Source organism: Anomaloglossus baeobatrachus, chromosome 1 (assembly GCF_048569485.1).
Source record: "Anomaloglossus baeobatrachus isolate aAnoBae1 chromosome 1, aAnoBae1.hap1, whole genome shotgun sequence".
NCBI classification, from domain to species: Eukaryota; Metazoa; Chordata; class Amphibia; order Anura; family Aromobatidae; genus Anomaloglossus; species Anomaloglossus baeobatrachus.
In genome coordinates, this window is record NC_134353.1 from 581,145,384 (window position 1) to 581,168,802 (window position 23,419).

A 23,419-nucleotide genomic window follows, 5' to 3' on the forward strand; every position below is an offset into this window, starting at 1 on the left:
GATGCCCCTGAACCCCACATGTGGTATCGGCGCAGCGCTTCTCTTGTAGACCGTGCCGTTATACTTCAGACAATGACTATGAATAAAGCACTCACGTACACATTTTTGTTGTTACCAAAAGAGTTCCCGCTTTACGCATGTAAGACATCCCTGACCACTAACTAATCACATGAAGAAGATCCTTCTAGTGGTAGGGTTCTCCTGGTACTCCTCATGAATTTGCTGGCTGCACTTTGCCATGACCCCTTTTTCTCCAGATCCATCCATTTAGGCAGAGCTCGCTTAAAAAACACCAAGTTACATATGGCTATCACATTACCTACATGCATGTTATTTTATCAATCAATAAGGTAGGAGCCACCGGACGAAAGGGACATCTCCACACTTCTAAAACACGGGACCATACTATGGTTGACACTTCACACCATAGCATTTTACAATGCCAGAATAATGGTCCACATCAATACATTTTTCTGATCTGAATAAACAGACTGCCACTTCATGGCTGCAAATATTTCTTGACCAGAAGAGGAAATGAAATGGCGGTGACCTGGGGCAGACAAGTCTGCCAAAGCTAGATTGGACACGGCTGCTGCACCGTACTGGGATACATGTGATAGTGTTACAAAGGCAGGAAATTAGATGGGAGTGTTTACTGACAGCGAAGGGCACTCTGCTGCGGCATGGCACCCCTTGTCAAAACCTAGTGCGGAAGTGTGAAGGGAGTAGGCAGGAGGGTGTGAACGGCACTGGTCACTGGAGGAAATACTGGGCTATTCCCAACACTTCTCACTTATCCGGTGTCCATCCCACAGGGATAATGGCTGAATTCTCTGTGCAGAAAAAGACATCTGCATTACACACAGGGACAAACCGTACTGGACGGTTATACATGACCAAACAGGCAAATCAGACAGGCTGTTCTACTCAGCAATAGCTAGGTACTAAGCTCCAAGTTTGGAAACCTTGATAAAGTGTGTACAATACCTGGTAAGGTTTATATGCTGATAGACACAGTAGAAAATGGACACCCACTATTACATGTACACTGGCTGTACAGAGACACAGACCGATGGATCGGGTCTAGGGCACATCACACAAACCCGAATGGGGTATTTTGTGGCCCTTACTAATATATACCTAAGGCCAGGATCAAATGAGCATATAGCATTGGATGCGATAAGCTAATGACACGCTGCTCAATCTCTGCTGCGAGCGTGAGCAGAGTGTCATTATACTGTGCTCAGGTACTCTAACATGTGGGGATCAGATCACAGGTGAGAAGAAGAGGGAGAATAATCTCTCCATCTCCTCAATTATCGGTCTCTGTGTATGTCGGATTGCGCTCGGACGACATCAGAGTTCAGTCCGACGTTTCACACGTACCCATAGACTTGTATGAGTGAGTGTGATCTGTTATATGCTGACAAACACAGCATGCTGCAAATCTTCTCTCACCCTGACTCGGCATGAGAAAAAAAACGCAGATCTGCTCTGTCTCATTGAATAACTTTAGTCTGAGTGCAATGTGAGATTTTATCACAATGTACTCCTCCGATTCATACGCTCGTGTGAGTGTACCCTAAGACAGATTCTGTTCCATCCTCACAGACTGTACTTTGTTTGAACCATCAATTTGTGCTGACAGACTATTTAAGGAGGTTTTCCCATGACCATGATGCTATCCCAATATGTAGTAGGTGAAATAATAATAATAATAATAATAATTATAATAATATTAGCAAATGCCTCCAATTAGACATGTTCTCCTGATGTAGCCATGTCTCTTACCTCATGTGCAGGGCATTGCAGATATCCATGGTTATGACCACGAGCAACTAACTGACTGTCACTGAAGGAGTGGACATAAACTGTGGAGAGTGGTAGGAGACATGGCTATATCAAAGGAACTATACTACATTTCTAATTGGAGGTATTCGCGATTATTATTATCATAATCATTATTCCTACTACATATGGGGATAGCATCTTGGAGATAGGAATAAGCCTTTAAATCTAATCTGGCTGACCAGTAAATGAACATCAAAATGTTACAACCAGTCTACTACTGTAGAGGCAGATCTGTCACCAGCTGGTGCTATTCTAAAGGGGGCTTTACACGCCTATGATATCGTTAATGTTTTATCGTTGTGGTCACGTTGTTAGTGACGCACATCCGGCGTCATTAACGATATCGCAGAGTGTAACACCAGCGACCTTAAGCAACCTCAAAAATGGTGAAAATCGTTCACCATGGAGAGGTCGTTCCAAAACCAAAAATCGGTAATGGTTGATTATCGATGTTGTTCGTCGCTCCTGCGGCAGCACACATCGCTGTGTGTGACACCGCAGGAGCAAGGAACGTCTCCTTACCTGCCGCCGGCTGCAATGTGGAAGGAAGGAGGTGGGCGGGATGTTACATCCCGCTCATCTCCGCCCCTCCGCTTTGATTGGCCGGCCACTTAGTGACGTCGCTGTGATGCCGAACTTCCCTCCCCCTTGAGGGAGGGATTGTTCGGCAGTCACAGCGACGACGACGACCAGGTAAGTGCGTGTGACGCTGCCGTAGCGATAATGTTCGCTGCGGCAGCGATCACACGAAATCGCATGCACGACGGGGGGCGGGTGCTTTTGCATACGATATCGCTAGCAATTGCTAGAAATATCGTAGCGTGTAAAGCCCCCTTAAGTCTTCCCATTGTCCCCATACACTATTCTGTATCCACTACAGAAATTATAGAGAAACAATGCCACAACTCTGAGTTAACACAATGGATTGGTGTGTAATAGTGACAGAATGCCTGCATTTCCACCCTCTCTTGGTAGGGGTTTAATTTGGAGCTTGTTTGGAACATTAATGGCCTTATCCTCTGATAAAAATAGGATGAGGTAATGACTGGTAAGAATCCAAACTACTGAGGCATTTTTTCAGGGTCACAGGAAAAAATCTCTATGCCTGTCACTGCTCATCAGCTGTTCACAAGACAATTAGAATAGTATCGATACGGCCTATATACAGCAGGGAAAAAAATAAGCGTTTGATGCACTGCTGATTTAGCAAGTTTTCCCACCTACAAACAATGGAAAGGTCTGTCATTTCTATCGTAAGTACACTTCAACTGTAACAGGCAGAATAGAAAAAAAAAATCCAGAAAATCACATTGTAGGAATTTTTTAATAATTTGCATTTTATTGCATGAAATAAGTATTGGATCAGCTAAAAACCAGCAGGAATTTTGGCTCTCATAGACCTGTTATTTTTTTCTTTAAGAAGCCCTCCTACTCTGCACTCATTACCTGTATTCATTGCACCTGTTTGAACCCATTACCTGTATAACAGACACCTGTCCACACACTCAATCATCACACTCCAACCTCTCCACCATAGCCAAGACCAAAGAGCTGTCTAAGGACACCGGGGACAATATTGTAGACCTGCACAAGGCTGACATGGGCTACAGAATACTAGGCAAGCAGCTTGGCGAGAAGGCCACAACTGTTGGCGCAATTATTAGAAAATGGAAAAAACAAGGTTACTGTCAATTTGACTCTGTCTGGGACTCCATGCAAGATCTCGCCTAGTGGGGTAAGGATGATTCTGAGAAAGGTCAGGAATCAGCCCAGAACTACATAAGAGGTCCTAGTCAATGACCTGAAGAGAGCTGGGACAGCGTCTCAACTATTACTATTAGTAATACACAACACAAGGTCCCCCTGCTCATGCCAGCACACATCCAGGCCTGTTTTAAGTTCGCCAATGACCATCTGGATGATGCAGAAGAGGTATAGGAGAAGGTTATGTGGTCAGATGAGACCAAAATAGAACCTTTTGGTATTAACTCCCCTTGCCGTGTTTGGAGGAAGAAAAAGGATGAGTCTGACCCAAAGAACACTGTCACAAACATATGGGGGTGGAAACATCATTCTTTGAGAGTGCTTTTCTGCAAAGGAGACAAGACAACTGCACCGTATGGAGGGAGAATGTATGGGGTAATGTATCGCGAGATTTTGGCCAATAATCTCGTTCCCCCAGTTAAGCCAGCTTTACACCTTACAATTAGGTGTGCGATCTCGTATGCGATGTGACACGCCCAGGTCGCATATGCGATTGAATGAGATTGCACGTAGGTCGTTCATTTGCTGTCACACGTGCGTTAGTAGTCTATGTTAAATTGATCAATGTTATGTGCGATCCTTTAGATCATGTGTTCTGTGACGTATGCATTGGACACCCTTTTTTTTTTATTTATTGACTTGCCAAGCGTGTGTAATGTGTAGGGATGCGTTTTTACTATGTCATCTGCCATTTAGCTCTGCTACATGGCCGCTAACAGCAGACACAGACAGCCATGTAGCAGAGCTGAATGGCAGATGACAGCAGACACAGACAGAGCCGCACTGTCAGAATGAACTCGGGTGAACTTCACCCGACTTCATTGTCATGCTGCGGCTCTGTCTGTGTCGCGTCCTGATTAGCGGTCACCTGTGAAGGATTCACCGGTGACCACTAAACTCCTGAGTAAGTGAATTGAGCAGCCGTCTCTCATATACTCACCGATCCCCGACGCTGCACGGCATTCACACTGCTCCGGCGGCTTTTACTGTTTTGAAAAAGCCGGCCGCCCATTAAACAATCTCGTATTCCCTGCTTTCCCCGCCCACCAGCGCCTATGATTGGTTACAGTGAGACACGCCCCCACGCTGAGTGACAGGTGTCACACTGCACCCAATCACAGCAGCCGGTGGGCGTGTCTATTCTGTGCAGTGAAATAAATAATTAAATAATTAAAAAAAAACGGCGTGCGGTCCCCCCAATTTTAAAACCAGCCAGATAAAGCCATACGGCTGAAGGCTGGTATTCTCAGGATGGGGAGCTCCACGTTATGGGGAGCCCCCCAGCCTAACAATATCAGCCAACAGCCGCCCAGAATTGCCGCATACATTAGATGCGGCAGTTCTGGGACTGTACCCGGCTCTTCCCGATTTGCCCTGGTGCGTTGGCAAATCGGGGTAATAAGGAGTTATTGGCAGCCCATAGCTGCCAATAAGTCCTAGATTAATCATGTCAGGCGTCTATGAGACACCCTCCATGATTAATCTGTAAATTACAGTAAATAAACACACACACCCGAAAAATCCTTTATTAGAAATAAAAAACACAAACATATACCCTGGTTCACCACTTTAATCAGCCCCAAAAAGCCCTCCTTGTCCGGCGTACTCCAGGATGGTCCAGCGTCGCGTCCAGCTGTGCTGCATGAAGGTGACAGGAGCTGCAGAATACACCGCCGCTCCTATCAGCTCCACACAGCAAATGAAGACAGCCGCGCGATCAGCTGAGCTGTCACTGAGGTTACCCGCTGTCACTGGATCCAGAGGTGGATGCAGCGGTGGCCGCGGGTAAGCTCAGTGACCGCTCAGCTGATCGCGCTACTCACCGCTGCTCCTCTCACCTCCACGCAGCAACTGAGGTGAGTAGCGCGATCAGCTGAGCTGTCACTGAGGTTACCCGCGGCCACCGCTGCATCCACCGCTGGATCCAGTGACAGCGGGTAACCTCAGTGACAGCTCAGCTGATCGCCGGCTGTCTTCATTTGCTGTGTGGAGGTGACCGGAGCGGCTGTGTCTGCTGCAGCTCCGGTCACCTCCATGCAGCAGCACTGGATGCGACGCTGGACCATCCTGGATTACGCCGGACAAGGAGGGCTTTTTGGGGCTGATTAAAGTGGTGAACCAGGGTATATGTTTGTGTTTTTTATTTCTAATAAAGGATTTTTCGGGTGTGTGTGTTTATTTACTGTAATTTACAGATTAATCATAGAGGGTGTCTCATAGACGCCTGACATGATTAATCTAGGACTTATTGGCAGCTATGGGCTGCCAATAACTCCTTATTACCCCGATTTGCCAACGCACCAGGGCAAATCGGGAAGAGCCGGGTACAGTCCCAGAACTGCCGCATATAATATATGCGGCAATTCTGTGCGGCTGTTGGCTGATATTGTTAGGCTGGGGGGCTCCCCATAACGTGGAGCTCCCCATCCTGAGAATACCAGCCTTCAGCCGTATGGCTTTATCTGGCTGGTTTTAAAATTGGGGGGACCGCACGCCGTTTTTTTAAATTATTTAATTATTTATTTCACTGCACAGAATAGACACGCCCACCGGCTGCTGTGATTGGGTGCAGTGTGACACCTGTCACTCAGCGTGGGGGCGTGTCTCACTGTAACCAATCATAGGCGCCGGTGGGCGGGTAAAGCAGGGAATATGAGATTGTTTAATGGGCGGCCGGCTTTTTCAAAACAGTAAAAGCCGCCGGAGCAGTGTGAATGCCGTGCAGAGCCGGGGATCGGGGATCGGTGAGTATATGAGAGAGGGGGATAGACTGACATGGACAGAGAGTGAGGGACAGAGATAGTGACCGACTGACAGAGATTAGTGCATGACAGACATTGTGAGGCGCTTCAGAACGCAGCTTTTCAGCTGCGCTCTGAAGCGGACCTTTTTTAAGCTGCGGTGCAGAGCGCACACCTGCGCACATAGCCACAGACACCAAAATCGTATGAGGGATGTCACACGTTACAATTCACTAGGTTCATACAACAAAACGCCCAATGTATGAGGAATAAACGACGTGTATGCGATCACCGTATTTTAGTTCAATCTTGATTGCACGTAGGTGTCACACGCAAATACGTCACGAACGATGCAGGATGTGCGTCACTTACAACTTGACCCCGACGACGGATTGAAAGATTTATTGAAGCGTGTAAAGCAGGCATTAGAGCATTGAAGATGGGCCGTCGCTGGGTATTCCAGCATGACAAAAACCTTAAACACACAGCCAGGTCAACTAAGGAGTAGCTCTGTAAGAAGAATTTCAAGGTGCTGGAGTGGCCTATCAGTCTCCAGACCTGAACCCAATAGAAAATCTTTGGAGGAAGCTCAAACTCTGTTTTTCTATTGTATCAAATACTTCATGCAATAAAATGCAAATTAATTATTTCAAAATCCAACAATCGGATTTTCAGGATTTTTTTTTTATTCCGTCTGTCACAGTTGAAGTGTACCTACAATAAAACTTACAGACCTCTCCATTCTTTATAGGTGGGAAAACTTGCAAAATCAGCAGTGTATAAAATAACAAATACCTCAAGCATGGTCAGTTTTTTCCCATTATATTCCATATTGTCCAATATGATCACAAAACAAAGAAGTAACACTGGAGTGGGAGGGCAACTAAAAGGGAATCTTGTCGGCTGGTTTTTGCTATGTAAGCTGAAGACAGCAAGCTGTAAGGATTAAAAGATAAAATTCAGGGATGCATGTCTTGTCAAGGTCTGTGCTTTTTATTTGTAATGTTTAAGCAGCAGGAACATTAGTGTGGATGGCCATGTTGTCCCTCTGATTGGCACCTCATTGCCAATATTCAATACCTACAGAGCCTGGTGTAGGCAGGACAGCTCTCTCAGCCCTGCTGCATTGATAAATCTAAAAATTCTGAATGTGTGTTACCCGCTGCACCCAGTAATCTAAGTGATACATCATTGGATTTAGATTCTCTTTGCCTACATTCACGCGGCTCTCAGATAAGGTAGCAAAAAAGTGTTGTCAGATTTCCTTTAACCCTGGCAGAAGGGATAGCTGCCAGTTTATTGGTAGAGGTTCCCAAACCATTTTATTCAAACCTCAAACCATCTAAAGACCCACTGAGGTCACTAACCTGCCATCCATACAGACAGCACATCAGACAGTGGCAGCTTACAGCTGCAGTCAGTGTGTAGACGACATGTCACCACCTACACCAGGCACTACGTCGCAAGCGTTCTCGGAGTGAAGAAGAATCTGTAGTCTTCTTATACTCACTTGTTTGTTTTTAACTCAAAATCAGTCTTATATATGTAAACCACAGGTTAAAGTAGATACCAAGGTTTGACTAGGGGACTATACTACAAAACTAAAATGTAGGATGTGCAGCTATATTGGTTGTGCCCTTAAAGGGTTTGCCTGGTCTAAATACAATGTTGGCTAGGGCTTGGATTCTCTGAAAATAATGTCTCTTATACTCACCTGCTCTCCCCTGTGGATTCAGCGCAGATTGCAGAGTGGCCTGCGTCAGCACCAGCAGTTTTGACATCACGCTTGACCTGTTACAGGACCACTGCGGTCTTTGATTGGCTGCAGGGGTTGAGGGACTTAAACAGTGTGTCATCAGTTGATTTACTAAAGATGAGCTGTTCATCAGTGAAGGCTACAGTAAAAAAGAAAGTGCTAAACAGACAACTAGTCTGTAATAATCAGTATTCGCTAATAGATTATATGGGCATTGGGTTGACTTAACTGGACAAGCCCTTTAAGGGCAAACTGGCTACTTTGTATCTTTAGTTTGATACAAGGCTAGGCTCAGATGGTGACCGTGCCACTCAAGGTCATATCCCCAGCTTTGCTACAGACCTTTAGGCATGTGACAATGATTTATGCACAGAGTGAGCACTGTAAATACCTTTCTTGATGTAATTTCTGATAGCACTCATTAAGCAGTGCTGCTTGTGTTCAGAGCTCAATACACAGGATGCACATCCTGCAAGGAGCGGTAACAATCAGCTGTCCACAATAAGAAGCTGCACACTTTCACAGACATGGCGAGCCATACCGCTCATCATAGACAATGCCCCAGAACACACATCATGACCTGCATACACGTGGCTAGGCACTGGATTTAGATTTAGCAGTTTTCTCAATGATGAGCTCTGTATAACCCCACCCATACCACCGATTGGCAGCTTTATGCCTATGCACAGTGTACACAGAGATCTGGCAATCAGTTGTGGGGGCGGGGTTACACAAAGGTTAGGAATATGGAGAACTACACGGCAACAGGTTTCCTAATCATCTAGTGATAAAAATTAGTTTTATCAGCAGGAAATTATCAACACTAAAGCAAGCAGCCTAGTAAGTGATATATCACTAGAATCAGGGTCTCTGGCCCTACATTGTGCTGCTACTAGATTAGTTTATATAACCTGCTCACAAATTCCCTTTAAAGATAATTTTTCTAATCTACTTAGATTAGATCTACTGTAGCTTAACAAAAAACAAACAAAGCCACATGAATCATTTAACTAGGCTGACAAATGTAGGCACTGTCTCCTTACATAGGACTGCAGTGTGCCCAGTTTTAGCCTCCCTCATTTATTTCCCAAACAGAAATAGAAGGATATTTATTGACGGAGCAGCCATCATGTCACAGGAATGTCCGGGTTGTCTGTTTTCTCTGGAGGACTCAATCACAGGTAACAACTACTTTGCTTGGCAAATACAGACTGCTGCCATTAGCGCATTAACTGTTGCACCACCATAGCGAAGCAATTACAGGCTATCATACTATAGTATAGGGCATTGTATAACCATTCTTTAAGCTTATGTTCATGTACAGGGCAGCAGAGCAGGCATTATTTACCTATACGTACAGCGAGGCAGCTTCATTATGTCAGAAATATACATCACAGGGATAGAAAGCTCAAAACCGTTTTTAGACAGTCACATACATACAGAGACAGACACACACACAGACACACACACAGACACACACACAGACACACACACAGACACAGACACAGACACAGACACACACCATTGGAATGTCAGCGTCACACAGGACACCTCCTCCAGGGAGAAACGCTATATGTAACCACTAAGACTGTGTGCCCATGATCAGTGTTAGCAGCGCTTTGGACACAGCATGCTTCAGCTGCGTCCAAAATGCTGTGTTGTACAGTACAAGCACAGTCGATGGGATATCGAGGAATCCCATGCCCACTGTGTGTGTGTGGCCCGCAGCGAAAACTGACCTGTGGTGCGACTTTCTGAGACACAGCATGTCAATTCTTTGCTGCAGAGTCACACGCGTCCTCCATAGGGAGAACACAAGCGTGAGACCGCAGCGCACCGAACCCTGATCATGGAAACGGGCAGCTGCGGTCTCCTGCGTTCTACTGCGGAGGAGACTCGCAGCCCTGCAGGTCAGGACCTGTCACGTCCAGGATGCAGCGGATCCTGATCGTGGGCACGTTCCCTTAGGCTATGTGTACACGCTACAGATTTGGTGCAGAAATATTCTGCACCAGATCTGCATGCTGTGACAAAAAATTGCGTCAAAACCAGATGCAATTTTGTCGCGGTTTTTGGGCCATCAAAAAAGTCAATGGGTAAAAAAACGCTGCTAAACCTGACCAATAATTGACATGCTGCAGATTTTTCTGCACCAAAAGCGCCCGGAAAAAAAACGCACCGTGTGCACAGCAAATTTAAATTCCCATAGACTTTGCTGGCTTCAGGAAAGGCATGCAGCTTTTGATGCATATTTTTTTAAAAAAAAAAAACTGCGTCAATAACCTCAGCGTGTGCACAGGGCCTTATAAAGCTCTGACCAAGAGATGGGGATTCAGGAACACAGGACTCCTTATATTAAGAATTACCTTCAAATGTTTAATAAAATCAGATTTATAAACTGGAGAGTCAGTAAGAAGAACGATTTCATAGGATCATCAACTAATATAATCTTTAACAAAGAGCTGTATACTTCATATTAAAATTTAGTTTTAATCACTATGGGACAGGCTCAATATGCTTTTTATGAAACTATTCTGGCATAAAACACTTTAAGAAGTCACAACATTTTTGAGCAATTCAGAAGTTGAGCAAAAATAGTGACTTTTGGTGTTTTTATGCCAGTGTCGGCCAGCTGCGGTAATATGGTCAAAGCATGGGCGGGACGCCGCATGGCTAAGCCCCCCATCAAATTCACAAGTTTACGCCACTATAGTGACATAACTTATACCAGAGATGAACCCCAATCCTTGACAGGTTACTGCTGGAGATGAAAGTTGTGAGATGCAGCAAATTCATTACATGGCGTGCACATCACCAGTCTAAATGAATCTGGGCAATAGTCTTTAAAAGGGGTCATCCCAGGATTGTAATCAATAGATTTTGGAATAATAATAAGTTCCACAAATAGATCTGTTTTACAAAAAAAAAAAAATGTTCCTATGCTGAGATACTCATATGTGCCCCTGCTATGTGCTGTGTAATGGCCATGTCTGACCATACAGCAACACGGTCTGATCATACCAAAGCTACTGGGCCGGGGAGGAAGTAAAAAGTATAAAGAGAGCACAGCACAGGATCATAGCTGATTCTGTGAGTTAAAACATTTCCTTACCTGTTATAAAAAAAAAATCTTTTTCCTTAAAGAAAAAATTATTTGTGATCCTGTGCTGTGCTGTCTCTAAACTCTCTTTTGTGTCCTCCCCTGCCCAGAAGCTGTGGTATGATCAGACCATGTCCCTGTACGGTCAGACACTGCCATTACACAGTACATAGCAAGGACATATATGAGAGTATCTCAGCACAGGAACATTTTGTTAAAAACACATCATCTAATTGTGGAAATTATTATTACTTCAATATCTGTAGATTAAATTGAACTTTGTTCGTGGGAAAAACCCTTTAAGTGTTGCCACTTTATACAATACCTTCCATTCACAGATGATAGTTGTGCTGGGATACAGAAGAAATGTCATACCTCTATAGATGAAGGAACAGGGCGCTTCCTGCTGTCAGAGCAGACACATAAATAGCACACCTCTCATACCGGAAGCTTCATGTTATGAGTAGTCACATAGTGTGAAGGCGAATAGAGCCTCTGCTGAACAGATGGCCCTTGTCACTCCGGCCGGGCCCTGCTGGTCTTACCTCCATCCTCTCTAGAATCCTACAATGGTATTTTCATACTGAAGAGGGGCACTGATTTCTGCTCCGGCCAGGAGTGAAGCACGTTATATCTTACCTCTTTAAGGAATTGTCAGGATTAGTGCAAATAATTTGTTCAATGTTAGCCCCAAATACATCTTCATACAGTATATCAACACCGTTACACCGGACATACCTGCTTGTATAGGAAAATACAGTACACATGATATCAATGTATTGCAAAGTGTTGTTTGTCTACTCAATGATATTAGATAAGTTTATTTTATCCTCTAAAACCTCAAATATTTCTCATGCTGAATTCACATTCTCAAGGTTTCTGCATTTCATTCGTGTAAGGGTTCAGGCCCACGATTTGGATCAGTAGTGTTTTGGATGCAATGTATTTTCCCTGTGTACTTGCACAGTAGATGGGATTGAAGGGAATTTGTCACCAGGTTTTAGCTCCCCCATCTGAGAGCAGCATAATGTAGAGACTGAGTCCCGGATTCCAGCGATGTGTCACTTATTGAGCCGCTTGCTGCCATTTTGATAAAATCAATGTTTTCTCTGCTGCAGATCTAGCAGTTACACAGAGCTCATGAATATTCTGGACTACCTGGCAGCACGACAAGTAATCCTCTAATGATAATCTACTGCTGAATAATCAGTGATTTTATCAAAGTTCAGTAATCGCTGGAATCAGGATCTCTGCCCCTACATTATACTGCTCTCAGATTAAGGGGCAAAAACCCGGTGACAGATTCCTTTAAATAGAAATCTTTAGAACGCTGTGTAAAGAGACCTGCAGTGCAGTTTCCTATCTGCAACATGTCAACTTCTTTTGTGGAGACGCTTGAGTCTCCTGCGCGGGAGAATGCAGGGAAAATGCGCTTCATCCAGAACACCACATAACCTTGATCGTGGGCACCTACCCTATGTGTTTAGAGTTGGGCTGGACTGAACAAGGGCAAATTCTTCACTGTATTTGAAGCCTGAAAACTTGTCATGGCTTAGCCTTGCTCACATATCTGCATTTGGTCACAATGTGACAATGTATATGTATATATATGATGCAGAATGACTGCTTGTGGGATTCACTATGAAATCCTGTAGTAAAATAAGAACTGTACAATAAGAGGAACACGCAGTAAAAGAAAACAAAATATACAGAGCATAAAAACCCTGCAATAAAATCAACTATGTACAACTTGGTGCAAAATGAGCTAAACTCAGGAGCACAAATCTTACAGGCTACAGATAAAAGTCTTCATTTTTATATTAGGCAATTCCCATGTTTTGCACAAGGGTTAATCCCATGTTCTTATATGGGTAAAAATGCAAAGTGCTGATAAAACAAGGAACTTTGCAATTTACTTGATAAAGAGAATTCTCTCTGCTCTTAACGTCCATTTACACTGCACAATTGTGAGCAAGTGTGCCTAAGAACACTAGTTTTGTGATAATCAAGCAGTGTAAACAGTCTATCACCTCAAGAACAAACAAAATGCCCATTCGTTGGATGAAACGATCTTCTGTGATTCATAACAGCGCATCATTCTCTGTAAACAGGACCTGTGCTGCAGAGAACAATGGCAGCCTATGAGGACTGAACAATGTATTACAGACTGGTCGCTGTGTAGCTGAAGCCTGGTGAGCCTGTGTAATCTTATAAATGACAGTCCCCTGGCAAGCACACTGCCGGTCCTTTACCCATGCTCATCATGCATTGCAAACGAGCCATAACAGAGCGATTATGTTATTGTTTACTGCATTTTGCCTAGGTTACGGTCCCCTGCTGTCATCTAGCCGCAGTTGGTGAATGTTATGTTCACAGTGCTTACAAGCGCTTTCCAATACAGCTTGTAAGCATCGCGCTCTTAAAAACTTGTGGGATTAGCTCCTGATCCCGGTCAACATCAATATGAATATGTGCTCCTCAAATGGTCCAAAGGCAAATTTACCACAGAGAGGAGCAACGAGCGGCAGAGTTCAAGTTCAACTATGCTACTGGTATGAACTGTCAATCAAGCAGGAGCACACCATCCTCAGGAGGCAGGGGAGCAGTGCGCTCCTGCAGAAGTGGAGAGAATCCCACCAACATCAGATATTTTATTTTAGATACAGTATTATACAGTACATATCCTTCAAGCTTCACTTGCGACTGGACCTAACTTGGTGAGAATCTGTCTTTATACAGTGTAGAATATAGAGAATTATATAGCTATCTTCCAACAGTTAATGTTTATCAGCTAAAACGGAACACAGACTGCTGAAACTTCCTCCCAGGACTGCAACATCTTACACTCGGAAAGGGCTCTCCTCAACTCAGCTCAAACATGACTACAGTAAAGGAGCACAGCTAAAACAGATAGAGCCCTCTGGTTTCAATGGCCAAATGCTGTGCAAAGCCTAGTATGTGAAAGTGCCACACATGGCAGCAGGTATCTATCTATAAGGCTGCTTTCACACATCCGGTTTTTTGCAGTGTGGCTCAATCCGGCTCAAAAACCTATGCAACGGATGCGGCGAAAAAAACGGATCCGTTGCATGAGTTTTTCCATGCGGCCCGTCCGTTTTTTGACGGATGCGGCTTGATACTGAGCATGCACAGTGCAAAAACCGCATCCAGTGGCCAGATGCAGTTTTTGACACAGGACGCCGCATCCGGCGTCCATAGGCTTGCATTGTAAATCGTGCCGCATTGCGCTGGATCCATCGCGATGCAGTTTTTTCGCTGCACAAAAAAAACGTGCCAGGCAACGTTCCATCCGGGAGCCTCTTTAGCTAAATATGCCGCATGTGGCAAAAACCGGACGCAACGCAAGGCCATGCGGCACAATATGGCGCTAATGCAAGTTATGCGGAAAAAACGCAACCGGCGGCAAAAAAACCCGGTTGCGTTTTTTCTGCAGAGCGCCGTATTGTGCTGCTCAACAAAAGCCGGATGTGTGAAAGCAGCCTAAGCCACTGCAAGCTATCAATTAAAGCAGTGAACCCATTGGAAGCCATGGTAAAGAGATATATGATGGATTCCCATTGCAAACTATGGAATCTCGATCATCCATATTGAGTAATCAGCATATATTATACTGCTGATTACTATAGTCTCTGAATTGCAAAGTTCTTCAGAATACGTTGGTGCTATAGAAATAAAAATTATTAATAATATATTTAATATCCTATAAATGTAGAGAAAGGCTAAGAAATATTATAATTTGAAAGAATTTCTGACAGATTCCCCCGATTCATGCTGCTGATGGTTTGAGCTAGGCTGCATAGCTGTGCATGACTGCAGCCAGATACATCATTTCCTATGCAATGCTCCGGCATTCAATAGAGGGCATACTTTACAGATCGTGGTGGCCAGGGATGAGACTACTCTGGTGCCGTACCCCCGGGTGGCTCTCCCCTGTGCTGCTAGCGTTGATTGACAGGTAAATGTGGAAGAGACCTGTCAATCAATTGGAGCGCAGCTTAGAAGAGTCATCCAGAGGAAGAGCCGGACTAAAGCTCATCCCTGGCCGGATGTTCAAAGTAGGTAGTCTCTGAAATGCTGGTGCACTGTGAGCAAATAATATGCCTGGATGCAATCGCACAGCCAGATAATGATTCCTGCTGCCTGTGGATTGCGCGCCATGAACCACGTGACAGTTGGTTCCCTATAATCAGCTGGGTATCAGAGCTTTCCCTAAAGCAGCTTCCTTTGCATGTGTGAGCATCTGGGCATAAAGGTATGTCCACATGGCATAACCTCCTAAGTACAGGTATGTTCAAGGGTAAGGTTGTTGTTATTGATAACCAAAAGTTAAAGGGGCCATTGGATCTTATGATATTTATACCTCATTCTAAGGCTATATTCACACACTGCATCTTTTGTAACCACAAAGATGCAGCATTTTTGGCCCCAAAAAACGCATGCGTTTTTGACACGTTTTTACAGCATTATGTCCAATGCGTTTTTTAAGTCAAATCTATTGACTGGAAGGATTGAAAAAAGAATTGACATGCTGCCTAGATGCAGCCAAAAAAAGATGCCCAGTGTGGACAGCAAAATAGCAATCTCAGACTTTGCTGGGAGGAGGAAATGCATGCATATAGGTGCATCTTTGTGACCTCAAAAGTACATCAAAAACACAATAAAAGATGCAGTGTGTGAACATAGTCTTAAGATAGAAATTATCAATATGAAATCATTGAGGGTCTAAAACGTGGCCCCCAGTAAGTGATTTTCAGCTCCGGCCAGGGCTGGATATAAATGGTGAATGGAGCAGACAGTACAGCTGTGTTCACTGTGTGGTGCAGGGAACTGCTCCTACTGACTTCAATAGCACCTGAGCGCAGTTCAGTGACCAGTACACAGTAAAAGCTGTGCTGCTCCAGCTCCATTCACTCTTGGAATTGTAAACCATCCATCAGTTTGAGTGCTGGGTGTCAGACCATCACTGATCTAATATTGATAACCTACCGTAAGCAGAGGTGCAACATGTGCAGAGGCTCAGGTGGTAACTGAGCGCACTCATCTATAAAGCACGTGGGTAGGTCATCAATATCATAAGCCTGGACAACCCTGTTAACCCATTAGCGATGACTAACCGTGCATGAATGTCTGCTGTGAGCCATCAATATATGGAGCGGACTCAGCAGCTGCTGATGTGCGTGTGGTGGCTAATTAATACTGTGAGTAGATGATGTGCAATGGTCCTTAGGATTTACTGTGTTATCAGAAAAAGGCCTCCATTATGGCGGTCATCAGTTTGGACCTATTGGCACCCTGTGCAATGCCATTTTAGTTTGCTGATGGATTGCCATGGAAGCTGGGAGCCCTCTGAAGACCTCAAAGTCTATCATGGTGTTATTGCAGTGGCCGAGCTTCATGGGAGAGCAGCAATTTTATGATATACGGTATATGCAATGTACTGTATAGGCGACCAAGAGTTAACAAGTTCAAGTCCACGAATAAGAAGTGTAAAAACAAATGAATGCTTCATACTTCTTTTGGGAGCTTGGCGATGGCCAAGGGCAGTAGGGAGCTTGCCAACGGCCAAGGGCGGTAAGGAGCTTGCCAACTGCCAAGGGCGGTGGGCAGCTAACCTACGGCTAGCGGTGGTGGGGTGCTTGCCTACAGTCAGTGGCGGTGGGAAGCTTGGTGGGAAGTCTTATTATAGTAGGGAGAATCCATATGTGTTACTACTAGAGATGAGCGGACCTGTGCAAGTGCAGTTTGGCAGGTTCAGCCAGACTTTAGAGAAAGTTTGGTTTGGGACCCAGATTTGACCTGAACCCCCATTTAAGTCACTAACTTGGCAGTTCGGGTCTCTGGCCACATGCAGCCAGCCATAAACAGATCACTTCCGAGGGCAGGTGGGCAGGGTTTTTCAACTTCTTTCATGCACACTACATCTGGTCATGCTGTTATTACCCTCAGTGTGAGCCGTTCAAACACTGCAAGTGGCTCCCACTGAGCTGAACACCAAGCGTACCTGAGCACGGCGATGCTCGTGAGAGTGGTTTGCACAAGTAAAGTACCCAAACTCGGGTTTTTTTTGTAAAGTCTGTGTTTGGTACGAACATTGAACCTTGGGTTCGCTCATCTCTAGTTACTACAGTAGGTAGTTTTCCTATGCCTTTTTTGCAGTAGGCAGCTTTGTTATGTCTTCACATAGTAGATCGGTGTTCCCATGTCTTTTTCACTGCAATACATATATATACACACACACACGCATATAATATTATATATGTACACACACACACGTATACATACATACACACACACACACACACATACATATACTTCTAACTCCTGTTCATGCTCTTTATATATTATAATTTGTAAAGAACCAGGATTTACCAGTAGAAGTCAAGAACATGTTTGCTCTTAGTAATGCGGCACTAAGCCTCATTTCCCATCCGCATTGTGCTCTAATCTGAGGATCTGACTCACCTTAACATTATTTCAAAATCCATTTTAATCCAGCCAGGTTTTGCTGCCCTCAATTCTGAAGTGCTGAATATTAGTTTAGAATGGCAGAGATAAACTACATGATTGTCCTCAGCTAAAATGAATCCAAACTGGATATCTACCTGGACGACCAGATCAGACTCCACAACTAGCATGACTTATCAGTTTCTAGAGATGAAAAGGAAGTGCCGAATAACACCTAGCGCCATTTCACACTAGTCTGTATTACATTCGTTTTGATTAGAGCCCCACCATTCCTAGAATGGGGGTCCCCATCTCCCGATTCTCTTTCACTGTGATTATATGGAGCAGCATTGTCTGACATGACTTCTGCTCCTCCATTTATATCTAAGTGCTCTTTTTGGCTATCGCTGTCAGCCACATAGAAATAAGGTAGAGTAGTAGCAGTCATGTTTTACCATGACACTTTAGGAAGAGATCCCAAATGAACAATTGAGGGGATCCTAGTCCTAGTGACATTAGAAGCACTGGTTATTAGACATTTAGCTCTTCAGAAGGAATAGCTTGTATTTTCATGACATAAATCCTAGATGATTTCCGCTCTTTCGTGTCCTATGTTGTATATTCAGAAGTCAGGAATGAGTGTAGTAATTATATAATGTGGCCTGTGAATGATGCTTAGTTTCCAAATAATGTAAGAAGTCATTTGTAGGTTAGAAGACATCACTGCTATTAAATGGTTAATTCCATTGCCTTTTCATAGGACCTCCAGCAATCCCTAAAAACAGAGGTGGGAAGTTCCTGGACTAAATGGAAAGATGGCCACTACATTGATTATTTATGAGATTTCCGTGGATAGCTGACCACTGTTATTGGCTTTCTCGAGAAGCCTCAGACCATGTAAGCGGTTGAGCACACGTGTGGCCATCACTATTTATTTGGGGCACTCCAGAGCCTCGTTCTTACTTATATTTGAATGACTGAGTGGGAAAATCTAAGAAAATTACCCATGTTCAGAGAAGGAATCATTTTGTCATTTTCAAGAATAGTTAACATATATTCTGAGTCTCTTTCAGTTTGTCTAGTACGTTATATAATATTCTGTGCTACCAATAGAAAATCTGTAGAGAATGATGAGGATTGATTTTGAGTTTGGTAAGAAGCTCTTGTAGCCATGTACAAAATAGACACACAGTGTGTAATGAAGTGTCATGTAGGCCCCTGGATAAGTTGTCTACATGACATCTTGTACAGTAATCATTATAGTCTCTACTATGTCTTGACATACCAGAAGCTATCTTACCTGACAATAAATTCAGCTCCAAGCTTTTCTTCTGTAGTCCTGAAGTCTGCAAATCTTCATTGCTGCCATACTTCATGACCGAGTTAATGGATGTGATGGTACTGATAAGCTGGGAGTTGAGTGTCCCAATCTGGGAATATGGTTCACCAAAGGTTTCGGCAAGCTCGGTGTAATTTTCGGCAAGGAGCATCTGCTGTTCTTGCAGAAGTTTCTGCACTCGCTCAATGTAATGGTCTATAGCTGGTGAATCAACATGTGATACATTTTCCTTTACTGCAGAAGAGGGCACTTCATCAACAATTACAGATCCTGAGTGGGCAGAAACGGGTTCAGGCTCACTAGGTCCACAGGCTATACTACGTGACTTTGCTCCAATCAGAAAGTTGTCAAAGACATTTATTTGACCTACACCAAAATCTTTGGTTTTTCGGATGGAATTAAGATGTTCAAAACCAGAATCCGACGTACATACTCCAATGGAACGTGTTTTTGGTACGGCATCAATTTCCTTTACTTTACCATCTCCTATAGCTACTGAGCGCATTTCCACACTTTCGGTGTTTGTGTGCTTGCTGTACATACTGTAGACAGTACTTGTACTCACATCAACGAGACCTGGCACCTCTGTGTTGGTGGTTTGGTTTGAGACCTCAAATTCTGTGTTTGTTTGCTGATTTGTAGTCCAAGGAGCCACGTTTATGGCAGAGTCCATTTTGGTAACAAGTTCTGTATTGACACCACGTGAATAATAGTCCAATAATGGTTTAATTATCACATCCACGGAACAATCTCCACATGCAACTGATTTCACATCCTTAATTATAACCTTGTCTTGAGACAGCTCGTTTATGTCCTCTACACACAGCTCAGTTTCACAAATGGTTTGGTCCACACCAACACATTTGTCACACATCTTAAGCTCCTGCTCCACACTTCTGTCACAAGTCTCTACCCTCTCCTTTACAATCCAGTGAGTCATTGGGAAGTCAGGGCCCACAGATGCATTTTGAAGGGAAGGGCTACATGAAACTCCAATGCTGTTTGTTTGTAAGCAGCAACCAACAGAAGAGTCAACTACATCTAAATATTCTCCATGATTTTGGTCCCTGGTTTCTACTATAGCCTCAACCATCCTACTGCAAGTTAAGGGCTGAGCCATCACTGCTTTGTCTACTCCTTTCCTGGAGCCTGCTGCCCGTATCTCCAACTTTAGTTTAGTCATTTCCATTTCATAGGTGGTTTCCCTCAAATCTGTTTCAAGACGGTAGATTTTATCTTTAAGTGCTTCGATTGTTTGCTGTTGGAGTTCAACTTCTCTTTCAACATCAGTAGTTACCCCAAGCATGTCCTCAGTTACCCCCACGCCAGTGCTTTTAACACAGATTTCAGTACCCACAGATATCTCCCTGGTGGGTTTGGCAGATTTATAATACACAACCACATCATTCATGTTTTCATCAGCACCAACAGCAACAGAACGACCACTTTTTTCTTTAGCTTTCTTTTCCTTAGACTGTGCAGAACAGTAAGCTTCAAAACTGCTATCTTGGATTTTCTTTTCTAAATCCTGCATCTCAGCCGTGAGTTGCCTGAACTCCTTAAGAGTATGTGTATTTTGTTCAGGAGCGTCTATCTCCTCTTCAGAATCTATATGTAATTCCCCACCAGTTTTAACAGGAGTCCGTGATGACTCAAAGCCAGCCGCATTCCCTGCACTGTAGGATCTTTTACGGAAACCTGTGCCATCATTCTGGTTGCTAACTTTTTGGTTTTTAATTTCAGATATTAGCTGTCTTTTTTCTTCCTGTAATACTGAAATCTTTACTTGAAGGATAGGAATAGTTTTTACCTGTTCCTCCAGCTCTTTCAGGCGTTTAAGTGCCACGGCCATTTGCTCCCTGATATGCTGGAGGTGCATGGGACTGACATTTGTCACTGGTGTAGCAACCCCTGAACTTAGTGGACTGTGACGAATTGAGCTTCCTAACGAGGAGGCAAAGAAAGCATTATAATCCCCATTAACTTGGTATCCATTTTGAACCTGCTGGGAAGTTGATGTAAATGATGAAAGGGAACCAGTGGAGCCCATTCCCCCAAAACTTGCCAACCTGGGCCTTCGTACATCGGTGAAAGATGAAGCTACCTGCATGACTTTTTCTTGTTCTAGTCTACGGCGAGTTTCCATTAGTGTTTTTGTAACATGAAAATTGTGTTTGGGCAGATGAGGGGACGGTGGCGCTAATGGCTTGTTTTCAGGGATGGCTAAAAAGCTTGGAGAGGCTTCTTGTGAAGCAGAAGATCTGGCAGAACCAGAAACAGTATGTCGCCTGACAGTTAATGAAGGACACCGCTTATTTTCATCACTGTTAGAGGAGGAAAGAGACTCAGTGGAGGGCCATCCAATTCTCTGGCATGTTTCCGTCTTGTCCTCTGAGAAATGGGAACCCAACTTGTGCCGCTTGAAAATGTTTACTTTCCTCAGGGTGTTCCCCTTTTGTATGTCCTCAACATACTTCACAAAGTCAAGGTCTATCTGGTATCCATATGGCGTTTCCACAAAATATGCAACTTTGGGATCTCTTTCATCGTCACCATTTGAGACACTTTCCTCTTTTTCTGTAAAAACAAGAAATAAAACACCATAAGTTAAGAAATGTGGGAAAATACACTGACATCTAAAGCAAACAAGCCCAACCTAACATTTCTATACTGTACACAATGGTTGTACTGGTACAGATCGTTAGCTGTCACCCTTGTGTTCTTGTAGGACAGCAACGCACAGATTTGATCCATTTATGAAATGAAAATGATAACTTACTTAAAATATTAGTCAACAGAAGACTAAACAATTAAGACACTAACGTCTATGTGGTCAACACATTCACATGGATGTACTGTACGACATTTTCCACTGCTTCCAAACAAGTCACCTAAGGAGAAAGCTGTGGATTTGCAATCTCTGACATAACATGTTCATACGACTGTTCCCCTCCCACTCATCACACGAATATGTAAGTAGTCAAAATATGTCTTGGTGAGCCAAGCAGTTTCCCACCTTTTGTTTGAGGAATCGAGGAGGACTGGCTCCATGGAAAAAAGACAAGGCAGTTAAAGGGCAATCCCACGGGCAGAGGAATCCTTCACTTGTTGTTACATCTTTTGGTAGAAGGTATTTAGCCCACCACGTCACAAACACAAACTAAACATGCAGACGGATTAGTACTGAGCGTCGTCTGAAATGCCACGGCAGAAAGAGAAACTGCCTGAGCTCACATAGCAGGGAAGTTAAAAATATGGGTCCCACAAGCTTCTGCTCTGCCATAGCCACCAACTTCACACTAGATGACAGAAGCAGACATACGGAGAGGGGAAAGAACACAGAGGCTGCTTCTATAGAAGGACTTACTTGTAGACGCCAGGAGCTGTGCTGCAGACAGTCAGATCCAGCCGCTGTGTGCTCATGCTGACAGTGCCTGTCATAGCTCCGTCTCCCTCACCACTTCCAGCTAACCTCACAGCTGCCTTTTCACATTTTTGTCCCCCTTTGCCGCATAAGGAAAAAAAATCCACATTTGTATAAACTTAGCAGGACAGGGCAGCCTTTTTCATTAGGTCAGCCGTTTAGCAGCACCTTCTGCTGGACACTCCGCTTCCACCACCCTCTGAAGCCTCAGCTGTTCCCTGCAGAGTCACACTTCAAACACTGAAAGCCACATCCTGGCTCTTAAAGGTGCAGGCGCTTGTGAAACTCCCATGAACTTTGACAGCCACATGCTTGCTGGGCCGGAGCCAAGAGTTTCACAACATCTCACACAATATGACCAAGTGTTCGCGGTTGTGACACTGTTTATGGTTTACGACACAAACTGCCTTGCCTTTCATATGTCCCTCATTAACGATTGTATAAAATTCACTTTAGGATAGTTTTCCAAGGCAGCGTTTTACATCAGGAGCAGATGCTACAGAGAAAAGCTTTGGAGCCATTCATGGGGAATGCTTGCGAATACTAATATTAAATACTTCCGCTCTAAAAAGTCATCATTCCACAGCTGTTCCAAAAGGCAAACGTTCCCAATGGGGAGAGGAGAAAAGACATATTGAAACAGCCCAATCTGCTGCAGGTGAACATTTAGGACACCCCTTAACACATGAATATCCCACCCATGAGGCATCAATCTGATGTGTATGGCCACCTTTACACAAAGGCTGCATTCTAGAATCACAATATGAAAGCGATACACTGGCCATTGTGTGTCTACGCAAGATAGAAAAGTCATCTTTAGAAAATAAACATTTGACAAAATGTTCTTCACACAGAAAATTAAAAAAAAAAAAAAAGTTTGTATTACAGGTGTGAAGCCCCACAGGTGTTGTGTCGGTGCATTACCTTCAGGGACTCCACTCAGCTGGATCTGGTCACAGGTAGGAGATCTTCTTCTTGT

At 44.0% G+C, this 23,419-nt stretch overlaps 1 protein-coding gene across 3 annotated transcripts in view; it reads right to left on the reverse strand.

Annotated features, from left to right (window-relative positions):
- Positions 1-23,419, reverse strand: part of KANK1 (KN motif and ankyrin repeat domains 1) — a 301,259-nt gene that overhangs the window by 16,344 nt on the left and 261,496 nt on the right. For 2 of the 3 annotated variants that reach the window (XM_075317723.1, XM_075317714.1), the window contains exon 3: positions 18,978-21,593. In XM_075317723.1, coding sequence (XP_075173838.1) covers positions 18,978-21,593 — 2,616 coding nt within the window. Of the gene's footprint in view, positions 1-18,977; positions 21,594-22,032; positions 22,095-23,419 lie in introns of those variants that run through there. The other variant, XM_075317732.1, reaches the window with a different exon arrangement.